General features: G+C 41.5%; 1 protein-coding gene across 2 annotated transcripts in view; it reads left to right on the top strand.

Moving 5' to 3' along the window:
- Positions 1–15,011, top strand: part of afap1 (actin filament associated protein 1) — a 60,546-nt gene that overhangs the window by 29,559 nt on the left and 15,976 nt on the right. For both annotated transcript variants that reach the window (XM_081392500.1, XM_081392499.1), the window contains exons 4-6: positions 8,344–8,452; positions 8,595–8,806; positions 9,523–9,702. In XM_081392500.1, coding sequence (XP_081248626.1) covers positions 8,344–8,452; positions 8,595–8,806; positions 9,523–9,702 — 501 coding nt within the window. The remainder of the gene's footprint in view (positions 1–8,343; positions 8,453–8,594; positions 8,807–9,522; positions 9,703–15,011) is intronic.

The raw sequence follows: 15,011 nt of genomic DNA, 5'->3' as shown, positions 1-15,011 counted from the left end.
GCTTTCTGTCACATGACCTCATAGTTACCGACACACGACCCTGATGTGGTCTCATCCGTCACATGTGAAACAGATTACGCCTGCGCGCATGTATTTGCTGGCGTGTGTGTGACACTAAGAATAACAATCATCTTTGTTGGAGGGCAGCAGCAGATGCTTGTGATAAATAGCAGGTGTTCATGGGTCGCTGTTGGTCATTCTCAAACGCACACATCCCAGCACCTTGTTTTTCAGTTCACCCTTTACACACTCAGCACTTTACAGTATAATTCGAAACATCCTTTCCTACCTCAGCCATCCGTGCATAACCCCGGTGTGTGTGAGGGGGGGCGACTGTTCCCGTTCCCGGAAGGTGTGAGCGGGCAGGGGATTGTGGGACTGTAGACTGAGATGAGGGAAGAGAAATATCCATTTACTACAGTCCAAGCTCGGACCTCTGCCTGTGCAAAACCTGCCCGAGGAAAGGCAGAACACGAAAGTCGCCCATTGTTTTTTTCTTTTCCATTGCGCTGTTTAGTTTTTCTTATTCCTGCTCTCCATCAACCACACCCTCTGCTCCATCCTCTTCATTCCATTTCTCTCTCTCTCTCTCTCTCTCTCCAGCTATGTGATGATTTAGTATTGCGTCAGTGAGCGAGGTTTATAAACTGACTCGTTGTCATATTCCTGCCAGACCTAATTCTGCACTTTCAGTGTGTGTGTGTATGTGTGTTTGACTAAAGCCTTCTATGGCCCAAGTGGTCAAAACCACATCGGGAAAAAACGTAGAAATTGAAGGAAAGGGACTGAAGCTGGGCATGTGGGTGGTGAGATAGGGCCGTGGATAGGACAGCAGACGCCACAGTACGCAAGGGGGAGAATCTTGTCTGGAGACTTTCTGTGCGTGTGTGTGTTTGTGTTGAATTGAACTCTGTGGCTTTGGGTTTCTAAATGTTTGGCAGCAAATTTACTGCAAAACTTCCCTGTACATGTACTATAATGAACCCAGGGGAGGAATTTCTGACTTTGTTCATGAATAGTGCTTGCTAAATACCAGTTTAGTTCTTTCAACCAATAGTTACTATTACTTAAAGACAAGTGAGAGTTATGCTTACGTGCACATGCATGCACAGTTTCAATAGCCCTTTTTGGAGTGACAACAATACTTGTGAATGAAAATTGCGTAACTTTAGCCTACTTTTTTACTACTTTTTTCCAAAACCCACTATACAGAAACTTTTTAAATGTAAAAGCTTCTTCGCCCAAAATGCTATACCAGTGACCGTTTATATCAAGATTCCGTCATAGAATCCGACACTTTTGGAAAGATGATTTCTCTTTCAGGGCCCACAGTGGCAAACGTTGTAGTTAGCAAAATCCAGTTTTTTTTTTTTTTCCTGTTCAAGTTTTATTTATTTATTATAATTGTATGGCTAGTTTCATCAGTAATTATCAATACTGTAGCATATATCATTCATACATAGAGTGCTTTCAGGTGGTTTAATTAAATTAAAATTAAGTTAATTATTTTAAAATTAAATTGTCATTGTGCCATTTTTCCATTTTATATATCTAATTTCTGTTGTTTTAAATTAAATTTGTGCATTTAATGAATAGATTAATATGTAGAATATGGTCTTATATCGGTCTTTTTTTATCAGAACTGGCATCAGAACTGGTAAGATTATTTAGTCACACTACTTTTTTTAATGAAGATGATTGTGTTGAGCATCTCCAACTCACTTTTAGTTTTATTTGCGTTATTTTGCGCGGCGGCTTGCTGAAGAGATTCTCAGTTGCAATAGCGCTGTCATATCTGGGTATTAGATGTCATAGCCTATAACACGCTCTCACATGTTTATTGTTTTTACAATTTTAAGGAGGAGTAAAATTACATAATACATAAAGTATGTGGTTTCAACAACCAGATGCATTTAGACTAGTCCAGTTTCAGCTGGAATGCGTCTCAGACCACCTCCTGAAGTGGTTTGAGTGATCGAAAAAAAGCATTTCGAAAGCATTTTGGAGGGCATTTACACCTGATCTTTTCACGATGGGATAGCTATCTGATCAGAGAAAACGCATGAAGTAACCAGTTGTAAAGAGGCCCATCAGCAGTGCAGTACACTTATAGTTAGAGAAGTTGTTGTCTAGGTGGCAATTGGGTGGTCTAATAAGTTAAAAAAGAACATACAGCATTCTTTTTGGTGGCTCAATCAAATCTCTTTGTATTTTACATCTCTAGACTTCTTCTAGTACGAGTGTTGAGTGCTGTTTCTGTTCAGGGCACATTCATCCTTTTAAAATGAGTAGGCAGAATGCATTTAAATGGAACAGAACGCATTGTTTTTTGACACGCCATCTTAAAAAAACGTAATGCTGAGAAGCTGAAAATACAAAGAGACATGATGATGCAACCCTCCCACCCCATCATGCACAGTGAGTTCAAAGACAACACTGCCATATATCATTAAACATTAGATTCTGTCATGGACTAGGTAAGTCCATGGTACACTTTCTTCAGTCATCGACTTACAGTACATCCTGCCATTCGTAGCTGTGCAGAGAGAGTATGTGTAAGAGAATATGGGGAAACCATAACAGACTCCGCTGGGACAATGATGACTTCCATCTGTGTTGATGTTGGCTTCTGCTCCTCCCCACCAGCATCCCCCAGCCTCCAAATCTGCACCCCAACAATGTCATACTAATGAACACAGACACAGACAAACTCATTATCTGTCTGCACTTTTGTAACCCATAGGGGAGTCTGTTATTAAAGAACCTCCCCTTAATTTTAGGCCATTTTTATCTTCCTGTTTTCCCTCTATCTCTTGTTCTCACAGTGAATCTCCCAAAGTTAATGACAATAGTCCATCATAGCAGGAGAATCAGGTACTTTTGAATTGATGTTTTCTCTTTTTAGGCCCACAGTGCAAACGATGGACATCCTAAGATTCAGTTGTGCTAAAGCGAAGGGCTCTACTGTACCCCCCCACCACCACCACCTCCCTTTTAAGGAGGGTTAAACGCAGTCTGGAATGCAATGACCTAATCCCTCATTGTGTCATGGACAAAAGGAGGAAAATGAATTATGATTCATGCACTACAATGCATTTTGTTCGTTGCCATGGAAATACCAATACAGATGGTGATTTTTACCCTTCCGAACATCTTTTATAGGTTATAGCAAGTGACAGTTTATATAGTCATTTCATTCGGGAAAATGAGCTTTCAGTTATTCAGCTGCTTTTTGTATGGGACTGCTGGAAAGTTTCTTTGAAGAACCAGTCGAGAATGAAAAGATTCTCCAAAACACATGGAAAACCATTTGTAGGGACACAAACCTCCCAACTCCACTGCGTGAATGTGTGTGTAAGGGACATTGAGTTGTTGTGCATGAATTCTGCTCAAGTGTGTGCATGAATACACTGCATATCAAGGCGGCCAAAAGAGGAAATATGAAGGTTAAAATATTGAATTATTGATTGAGTGCATTTTTCTGGCTAACCTGCACTGCAGTCCCAATACAATAGACCCAGACAGGCCCAGACGTCTGTTACTACTCAGACTTATCACAGACCGCACAATAACACTATACACTATGTTGTGAAGTGAAATGGTCTGGAAAGGGAGTGTGAAGTTTGGAGCTCTTTCTTGAAATGTAGGTCAAGTATGTATCTTTATACATAAGCACAGACTTATTGATGGACTAGATGTTGCATGAATGGGTGGAAGTGCACTTTTTTTTCTTCTTCTAGGTGCAGATATGCTTCATACAGATTTCCAGCTCAGACCAGAGGTGGAACTATGCCTAAAAATACTTGGGCGGCTTTGGTACGGAACGCTGCTTCAGCAAGGCTCTTCATACTGCAGTTTTTGCCTGGAATTCTGTCCTCCCTCCGGGCTTAGATGCCCCGATGAACCGAAACCATAACAGGCAGTAACACAGCCGTCTTCTTTGTTTAGTTGAGCAGTTTAAGGCTTGATGGGACGGAAGGAACTGATAAATAGCACTTCTGTATTTGGGAAACTTTTAGACTGGAAATGACAACCATAAAAGAAAAAACGCTCTTTGCCCTTTTGGTTTTCCATATTTCATTGAATTTCGCCCACTTTTCTACAATGTACAGTACTGTTCAAAAGTTTGAGGTCAGTAAGATTTTTTTAATGTTTTTGAAAGAATTCTCTTATGCTCACCAAGGCTGCATTTATTTAAAAAAGTATTTTTTTTTTTAAATTGTGTAATATTATTACAATTAAATTCTTTTTTTTTATATATATATATTTTAAAATATAATTTATTTCTGTGATGGCAAAGCTAAATTTTCAGCATCATTACTGCAGTCTTCAGTGTCACCTGATCCTTCAGACATCATTCTAATATGATTTGTTGCTTAAACATATCTTATTATCAAAAAAGTTGTGCTGCTTAATATTTTTACATCACAATATTTGTGTCACCGTGTGACACCATGATACATTTTTTTTTTGTATTCTTTGATGAATAGAAAGTTCAAAACAAATACAAAGTTCTTTCATAAAACTCAACATGGCACAGGCTAATAGGTCCTTAACTCAACGTGCTTGCAATCACATCTTTCTTTATAGGGCGCAGCTGATTGATTCCTGCTGTATCAGTAGCCAATTAAAAACATGCTCAACTTTAAAAAAATACTTGGTTAGCATCTGCCTTAGTAGTGCAGCGTGCTTTCAGAAACCCTCCACCTTCCCCAGCTCCACCTGTATAGATCTGGTACAGATAATTCATATACGTTATATTGTACAGCAGCAGCATGTCCTACTTGCTCACAGCAGCGTGTCGTGTATGTATTGGCAGTAGCAAGTCCCGTACTTGATCTGCAGCAGCAGCGATAAAAGCAGCAGCAGCATAGCAGATCTATTCTGCCAAGACCAAATCAACACTGTCATATGCCAAACACTTCAAGAGTTAACAAAACACTATTTATTTGAGATAATCTTTTGGTACATTATAAATGTCTTTACTGTCACTTTTGATCAATTTAATGCTTGCTTAATAAAAGTATTAATTTCATTAAAAAAAAACATATTGACCCTAAACTTTTGAATGGTACTGTAAAATACAGGGTGTTTCTGTAGCATTATTAAAAGTAGGTCAGGGAAAACACAGGAACAATTAGAGCAAAAGAGCAGAAGAAGAAATGAGCAGCTAGGTCTTGTTTTGGACATGCATTTCTGCAGATGTACATTTACAGACAGTATGTACACTATTAACCACCCACACAGATGATGACCTTATGTGGATTTTACATGTTCTGGTCTTCATTATATTTAAAGCCAAGTTGTAATGACTAGCACTGAGATAAAGTATCCTCCTCTACCTCAGACGTCAAACACACCCTTCTCAAATGTGCCAGGAGGTCACACTAAAATATTACAGTTTCTATTGTAGTTTTGATTACACACGTGAACGAAAACCCTAAGGAGCCAGAGTAAATACTGAGTTCAGCCCAACACACAATCAATTTTTTTTGTTATATACTGTAATATACTTAAGGGAGGAATTAGCAAATTTAGGCCATGCTGAAAAATGCCTTTCTGGCTGACATAAATTGCCTAAAAAGCATTAACCTATGCTGTTTATTGGGAATATCTGAACGTAGAAGGTCTTGCAGTTACTTCCTAAAAGGAAATTGGAGTAAAACACTCAGCAGCACCAATGAAAGCTTGAGAAAACATCTTTTGTACTGTTCTTTCCCGTCTGTTTTAACTTTCCTTATACAGTATATTTCCATGAGCAGTCCTTTTGCAGTGTTTGTAATGTAAATAGTTGTTCATGTTCTGTGTTACTATTCTACTATATTGAGGTTACCATGGTGATAAAGTGTGCCAGGTGGCAACTGTGAACATTGGTCCTTTGGTCTCTTAAAATGCGTTGTAATTCCCCCCACCTGAAAAGCACTGGAAAATAGCGGTACTTTCTGTTAACTGAAATGAAAGAAAAAGAAAGAAAGACAGACTCTCCATGGGTTACAGGGGAAAAAAGGAAAATTAAAAGCGTTTATATGAGTTTGTCATCAACCATAATTGTTTGCATGCAGCCTGGGAAATGAGGGAGGCTCTGGAGGGCCTGTGTCGTAATGACAACACCAGGTTGTCACATGTGCTGCCAACTGGGCCCGACCAACCAAGGCCCAAATCAGACAGTCTTAAACACATTGTAACTCACACATGCACGCTCATTTGCGCTTATATACACACAATCTCCTTTTTTCTTTTTCTTTCTTTTAAACAATCCCTCTCACTCACTAATGAGGTTCTATAGTGTGCTCATTGGTTATAGACACCAGGGGCCTAGTGTAGAAACTTAACATAGATTTCATCCTAAAAGTATGTGAATGCACAACAGTTGTCAGAATTTTAATCCCCTGCATACACAGAAACTCTTTATTCATTGTGTCACTTTAATAAGAATGAAAATACATATGCAAACAATTTTTGTATTTCTATTTTTTTTCATAGTAAAATAGATAGGGTAGGCGATTTTCGGATCCTACCCTCCCTTAAGAGCATCTCCAAAGCCACACCTCCTTCAAAACACTTGAACCCGTACAGCAGGGAGCAAACAAACGTGTCACGAGAGACGGCGTTAAACTACCTTATGTCTCAAAGCACATAACATTACAATAATAATGAACAAAAAACAACTTAAAGAGCACTGACCTGTACCACCTGACTGATGCAGATTCATTTTGACGTTGATGGTGTTTCCATTGAAATGCATAAATTCTAGTCACGAACCGCTCTAAGTATGATGTCACGGGTTTCCATCTCTTCCAAATTACAGTAGTTATGATGTGAACGCAGCATAAGCTCGTTGTTTTGGTTCAGGAGGATCTGTAAAAGGCGGCTGGAGTTTCGGTTGCGTTGCTCGGTGACTGACGTCTGTCTAACTCAAGCATGAAACGCGCTGATGACGTGACTTCTGTGCGAGCAGGGTGCACTGAGGTATGAAAACACAGATGTTGACAGGCATGTAGGTCATTGTATCATTGCATTTGGACCGTATGTAATGATAGAACAAACATTTTATGGCCCTACTCCTTCCACAGGTGATTTACATATAAATACATTTAGACCACTTAACTAAGAAGATGTGAATAGTTTCAACAAGCATAACAAAAAAAAAAAAATTCTGGATCAAATCACCTACCCTCCCTTTAATTATATTTATAATTGTTTATATTTGTAAGATTTTTCGTACAAGCCACGCCATCTTGGGTGGATTTTTTCTTTGACCTCATTGCAGTGCATTATGCAATTTGCCCTAGCAATTTGGCCAAAAGAAAGTTTCTTAGAGGGCAGGATAATTATGCCACCTACATTTTCGTACTGTCTTGGCATCAGGAGCTTGTCTGTGATGATGTAAAATGCTGCCTGCGTAGGCAGCACACTGGATTTGGAACATAATCTATATTTCAACAAACTAACTGAGTGATACTCTGTTAGGTAACACTTTACAATAAGGTCTCTTTGGTAACATTAGTCATTACAGTACTAGTTAGTTAATAAAAATCCAGCTGTTCATTGTTTGTTCATGTTCATTCACAGTGCATTAACTAATGTTAACAAATACAACATTTGATTGTAATAATGTATTAGTAAATGTTGAAATTAACATTATCTAAGGTTTAACTAACTAAGTTTAATTAACTAAGGTTAATTAATGAAACCTTATTGTAAAGTGTTACCGGTGTACCTACTGGTATATACTACAGCTGTTTTTGTTTAAACACAGACAGAGAAATTTGGCTGAATGGCTTACGTTTAGTAAGGTGCCCACACTTCTATTGCTGCGCCTCCCTGAACTCTTTTCCAGAACTTGCTGGGTAGCCTTATGATTTACATCTTTCTGATCTGTAGCTTACTCTGCTTTCTATTCTGCAGCTAGTTTCCTATTTTTGGTTTGTTTGTGTTGTTTGTGTTTCAAAAATTAGCTTCAAACCTTTTCTTTCTTCTACTTATCATGACCAGCTGCTCTTTTACCATAAAGTCTCTCTTTTTTCTTTCTCTGACAGTTTTGTTTGTAAACATTCCCTTTTTCCTTTTGGCAAAGATTAAAACCGTAGGCCTTTGATTGGTTTATGTCGGCCCCACTATGATGTCAGAGATCTTAGTGCAGTATGAACAGTTGAACTTCAGATGAGATGGATGATGCCTTGAGAAGGTTTGATATTATTAGATTGGATTCATTGGAACCAGTGAAGCTGATTTTTTTTTTTTGTCTTTACATTTCTAAAAATAACCACAGTAATCCAGGAGGCTGAATGATTGAGCTGACCACTTTCTCTGTCTTTCTTTCTCTTTCCCTCTATCCCAAAGCCTCCAGACAATGGGCCTCCTCCCTTGCCGAGCTCCTCTCTTCCTGAAGGTTATTATGAGGAAGCTGTTCCGCTAGGCCCTGGCAAAGCACCAGAGTACATCACCTCTAGTAAGGACATTTACACTTTAAATATCACTTTAAAGTTTTAGAACTATGACAGTACTGTAGCTGCATAAAAAAGACCTAAAAAAGACCAGAATATTTTCGAAATTTCAAAAACGTCTAATCTGAGTCCCAACTTTATTCTCAGATTATGACTCGGATGCCATGAGCAGTTCATATGAGTCATATGATGAGGAGGAGGAGGATGGGAAGGGGCAGAAGATGCGTCACCAGTGGCCATCTGAGGAGGCTTCCATGGACCTGGTGAAAGATGCGCGAATCTGTGCGTTCCTGTTGCGAAAGAAACGTTTTGGACAGTGGACCAAACTGCTCTGTGTCATAAAGGACAACAAACTGTTGGTAAGCACACACACTCACAGATATGAACACTCAGGGGAGTGGGGTACGATGTGCCACTTGTTTTTACATTTCTTTAAGCCAGAAAAACTCCTAATTATATATCAACCAAAAAATTTAAAATCTTCCATAAAATAGAGCCAAAAGTGGTTAAGTCATACAATTCGCCCTATGTTTGGGTAAAATATCAATTGACTATTTTACTAATGCACAATCCTATTCTAGTCTTATATTGTGACCCATTATTAACATTTTCATAAACCAATATTTGGAGGAAATATATTTCATTTGATATGTTGATGTGGCTTACCTCAAAGCGTCTGGCACACTTTACCCCACAGTTACTATTTTAGGAAAAATACTTAATTTATTAATTAATACATTTAATGTTAAATAAATGAATGTTTAGCCAAACAATTTTTATATATTGGTAATTCTATTTTTAATCCTGAAAATGTTTGCTTTTCCATAAAATTAATTCTACATGTCATGTAAAAGGGCACATTGAAAAGGGTGCCTAAATATATGTTCACATGACAAAAACTATGAGTTTGCTTGATTATAGAGGTGACATAGTTGACCCGCTTTCCCATGTCCTCTATTTCTCAGCGGTTCGGTTTAGTTTGACTCCGCTTATGTTGTAGTGGGTAAACAAAATGATTTCAGAGGAAAATGTTTATAACTAAATAGCTTCTCTAATATGTCTCTCTTTCTCTCAGTGCTACAAGTCCTCTAAAGACCAGACTCCACAGATGGAGCTCGTCCTGTCTGGCTGCAGTATCACACACATTCCCAAAGACGGCAAGAAAAAGAAGCATGAACTGAAGATCGTCCATCAGGGAGCTGATGCTCTGGTGCTTGCTGTACAGAGCAAAGAACAGGCCGAAGAGTGGCTAAAGGTAACCAGAGCGTAGTGTTATGTGATTGGACCTGGAGTAGCTTATTAGAAAACAGCTGTCGACCAGCAAATTTTTCTGGTGAACTGCATGAGTATGCTTGCCTTTTCAGCATAGATGTTAAACAAACAAGTAGTAGCAATCCTGAGGTCCAGCTGTTCAGTGTTTATGTTCAGTTGGGTGTGTGGGGTTAAAAACAGGTTGCATTCTGCATACTAAATACAGTGCTATGCATACTATTACTTCTTTGTTCTCGGCCGGCACATCAATACGTTTTGGTATTTTATGTCCGCCTATAGTTCGTATATACAACTTCCCGTATAAGCCTAACCTCTAAAAAGTGTTTCTTGGTGAAAGTTCAAAGGATTTTAACCTTAACAGCTCTGAAGATTGCACTTGTTGATAACTTGTTACTTTGATAGTCTGTTGTATATCTATTTAAAGCTGTTTCCTTCCACATCTGTTTTTCACAAACATTAAGAAAAGTGCTAGTGAAAGACTCTGGGCTCTCGTGTGATGGATCTTTGAGTTTATAACCTGAAAGCAACTTATGCTGCACAAAGATCATCAAAACCAGCTGCAGTCAACAGTCGATTGATGGTAATAGCAGTTCCCTCATCGCTGTCCATCACTCTTCTGGTGGCTCTGTTTATAAAGACATCACTTGTTGCAACTATCCCATTTATAAAGACACAAAAAAGAGATTTTCTGAATCCGTTACCATGTTTCCATGTGGTAACGAGCTTCTGTTTATTGATTTGCGGGCAGGAAGGCACATGCAGTGAGCTGTACAGCACCGTTCAAGTGGGCGTGAACGTCAGACTGTGCAAATATACAGCACAGGAAAGCAACAACAGCCGTAATTGCTGTTTAGGAAGGGGGCATAGCTCAGCACTGTTTGGTCAGGTGTCGTGTGTACTAAAAACATACTGGAGTAATTGATTTCTGCTTGGGATAAACCGAAACCACCCTAGCTCGGAGGGCTTTATAGTATTGTATTTCATTCAGACACACGCTGTACACCCAACAACTCATGGGTGCATAGGTACTCATTCCCAATATGAAAAAGCACATTCCCTCTAATTTCTAGATCATTAATAACTAAATTATTTCAATTATTTATTCTACTGAATATTCCACTATTTTAAATTTCTCCTAATTCTTCTAATGACTCCCATATAAAACCATTTATTTCTACTTTTAAAATATGAGTACAATTGAAGTGGAGCAAAATATAATGACTTAACTGACCACACTGTGCATGGCAGAATACAGAAGTGGCGGAGAGTTTGTGGTATCTGTTTGATTAGGAGAAAAGAAAGTTGATCGGCCATTGCAGGGTTCCCATGGGAAATAGAGTAGAATTACAATTTGCTTGGCCTGGAAAAATCATAAAAATCTTAAAAGTCTTGGGAAAGTGATAAAATATTTCACTAATAGTTTTTTTTTTTTCTAGCTCTAATTGCTAATATATAATATAGCAAATAGAGAAAGGCTCTTTCTGAGTGCATTTGCTTCATTTTTTTTAATAAGTCTTGGATTTGTTTCTTGTTGATGTCATTTTTTTCTAAACATTAAATCATTAATTAAATTCAATTAAAATGTATTTGTATTGCGCTTTTCACAATAAATATAGATTCAAAGCAGCTTTACAGAAAATGCATGTGTCTACATTACAATTTTGAGTGATCTGTTTTCAGAGCTGTGTCCAAGTTATGTATTTCAGAAATGTACATATACACAAATCACACAGTTAACTAATAATGTATTAATTTAAACAATGTATTAATTTAAGGCATAAACAATGAGCTCATTGAAGTAATGAATACATGTATGTTAACAAATTTGGATTTTTTTTACATTTAGAAAATGTAGCATTGGTGCATGTTGATTCAGAGCTTGCTTCTTCATCTGAAGTCCTCGCAGGAGTTAGCACAGTCTCTTCACAGGTGTTGAGGCATCTGAAGTCTTCATAAGAGGCTGGATCCAAATTGTAGCAGACATACTCTCGGGGCATCCCAAGATAAAACAGAAAAACAAATGGGAAATAATTTGTGTTGCTGTTGTTCATAAAATTAAGCAAAGATAATCATGTGCATTTGATCTGATATAACTGGAGTGTAAGGTAATGAGATGCATTATGTGAATGCTTGGCTAAAGAGATGCGTCTTTAATCTAGATTTAAACTGGGAAGAGTGAGTCTGAGCCCCGAACATTATCAGGAAGGCTATTCCAGAGTTTAGGAGCCAAATGTGAAAACGCTCTCCCTCCTTTAGTGGACTTGATATCCTAGGTTTATTTAGCTATTCCTGTCCTATAGTTGTAAAGCACTGTAATTGTTCTTGAGGGCGATAATTGAGGCCTAATCATAAAACTCTTGTCGAAGGTTGTACATTTACAATTGTATTGCTGATGCCTTTGATTTACTCAGTGAAGAAATTCATAAAGTCATTTCTACTGTTCCACTGTAATGGAATATTTTGTTCAGGTGATGTCTGTTTATTTGTTAATCTAGCCACTGTACTAAACAAAAACCTTGGATTGTTTTGGTTATTTTCTATTAATTTGCAGAGATGCTCGGCCCTGGCTGCTTTTAGAGCCTTTTTATAATGAGAAGTGCTGTCTTTTCACGTTTGTCTCCATTTGCGCTCTAGATTACAAGTTCTCTTTCATCATCTCGTTTCGAGATCCACCTATGGGAAGGGCATCCGCACCTGACCTCTGCAGAAGCATCCAATTGCACCAAGTCTGGCCTAACAGACAGAAGCGCGTGACCAATGCCCGGTAAGGGACCCACCCCTTACCAAGCGTATAAAACACTAGCACGCGCTATCTTACCTCAGTTGTTATTCGCTTCTCGCGACCTCTTTGCTTCGCTGCTCAACGTGTTTCGCTGACTTCACTACAGTCAACAGGAGGATATATCTTTTTGATCAGCCTCCGCCTGGCGTGATTGTCAATCGGTTACGTTCAGTTGCGATTGTTTTCTGGTTGCAAGCCACCCACGCTCGCTACCTGGATTCGCTCAGGCTGCCCGCCTGCGTCTTAGCTTTCACCTCTCCCATGGATCACAAACAAGCTGCTAGTATGGCCTCCGGGCCTGCTAACCCGTCTGATCCGCAGTCGCGCGCATGTCCTGCCGCCTGCGGTTCACTCATCGCCGCGAGGGACACCCATCCCTTTTGCGTGGTTTGCACTGGATTTAAGCACGCTGAAGAGGCGCTTTCACTTCCGGAAAACTGCAGCCATTGCCTCGCCCTGCCTAGGAAGCTTCTCCGACGCCGACTTAAGGTTGCGTCCACCCAAAGCGCGGATGATCAGTACGATTCTGATGTGGGAGTAGGTGAAAAAGCTGCAGCTCCGGGGGCCTCCCAGAGCTTGCCTTCTCTCAGCTGGGCCGACCAGTCTGAGTGTTTACTCGAGGAATTTCTTCCCGGTGCTTCCTCGCTCGACTATGAGCCGCCCGGCTCAGGCGAGGACGAGGACCCCGCTATACTTGAGGGCTCGGACGACGAGGAAACCACCCCGTCCGCCCAAGCTGCCCCGGTTAGCGGCTCGGCTACACTGCCGCACACGGTCCTTCTCGAGGTGTGTGAGCGAGCGGCCGCTCGTCTCGGCATCGAGTGGCCGGCCCTCCAGAATGCCACTGACCAAGAGAGGGACGTGTATGACGGCAAGCTCCTGGGGCCCCCTCCCGGTCCTAGGAAGCAGCTCATGCTGGTCCTCCCCGCGTGCGCTAAGCACATGCGCCACTACTGGAAAGACCTGCTGGATCTTAAGCACGGCTTAGCGGGTCTAGAGGTGAAGGACATGGCAACGTGTGGTATGGGCGATCCTCCCACCATCGAACCCTCGATTGCCAGACACCTTAACCCCTCGCAGGGAGGATTACTGGCCCCCCCTAGGCCAGCTCTCCCCAGTAAGATGGACCGCTTCTCAGCTTCTGTCTTCCAGGCCTCGTACAAGGCCTCGGCCCTCGCGGTTCGGGCTCTCAATGTTTCCTCCCTCCTCTCTGCCTACCAGGCGGAGCTGCTGGAGGATATGAGCTTGCACCTGGAGAAAGGCGTGCAATCTCCGACGCTGTGGAAGGAGATCGTCACCGTCAATGATCTGGTCCTTCGCAACGCCCGCCAGGCCGTCCAAGCCGGCGGACGTTCTATGGCCTTATCCGTCGTGGGGGAACGCGCCCTCTGGCTCAATCTCTCTGGTCTGCCCGACAGCGAGAAACGCCGCATAGCAGGAGCGCCGGTGGAACCAGGCCAGGCTCTTTTCGGCCCTGCTGTTGCCCTGATGCAACAGCGGTGCGATGACAAGAAAAAGGAGGATGAGGCATTTAAACTGTGCCTGCCTAGAAAGGCCACCCCGCTTCAGCCCCCCGCACGGCCCCCTCAGGCCCCGGCCACCGTACGACCGTACCAGGCCAGACCCAAGGCTCGCAACAGGCCACCCAGCCAGCAGCCCAGCCAGCAGCCCAACCATCCTCCTAAGCCCTGGGGTAAGGCGTCTTTCGCTGCTGCCGTAGCGAAAAAGCCCAATAACTCTACCCCGTCGGACGGGAAGAGGAAGAGGCATAACTGATGCACAGCCCCAGGGGCTTCTCTGTCCAGGTTTTCGGGCGGCCAGCCCAGTGGACACAGGTTTGAGTTTTCCCCCCCCTTTACCCAAAAAGAGGAAGTTCTCAACTCGAGGGCCCCTTTTCCCTCGTTCGGGTGCCCAACCTCAGTTCAACACGGACTTGTCACAAGTTCAGGTGCGGTCCATACAAAATTTCCCCTCCCAGCTTCCAGGAGCAGAACTAGGGGGAAATTCACTGTCAAAAAGTGCCCTAACACTGTTGAAAAGTGCTCTACCACAGTCTCTTCACAGTTTGCACAATCAACCTCTCACACATTCAATAAAGGTTATCCCCGTGTGTGTTTCAAAAATAAAAAATCAAAAACAACAGAATTATCTAACTCTGGGAGCGAAAGCTCTGCCCAGTGCTGTTGTTCCTCAAAATCCCTACATGTCGCCCCTAGGTTGTCCACTAGATGGCGCCATTGTATCACAAATGGACAATCCGGTTGTATTGCCAGCCCTAAGCAATTCTCTGGTGAGTGTGGGCTCCCTCATGTCACACGTGACAGCCTGGCAGTCTGTGTCGCCCCCAGAGTGGGTGATGCGCACTATAATGAAGGGGTACAGGCTTCAGTTTGCCAGGAAACCTCCGCGTTTCGACGGGGTTATCTTTTCTCACACAGAAGAGAGCTCCGCGCACATTCTGAGAGACGAGATAACTTCTCTTCTCGAGAAAGGGGCGGTGCGTGTAGTGC

This window comes from Scardinius erythrophthalmus (genome assembly GCF_964197995.2).
Source record: "Scardinius erythrophthalmus genome assembly, chromosome: 18".
NCBI lineage: Eukaryota > Metazoa > Chordata > Actinopteri > Cypriniformes > Leuciscidae > Scardinius > Scardinius erythrophthalmus.
This window is presented reverse-complemented; position numbering and strand designations above follow the sequence as displayed.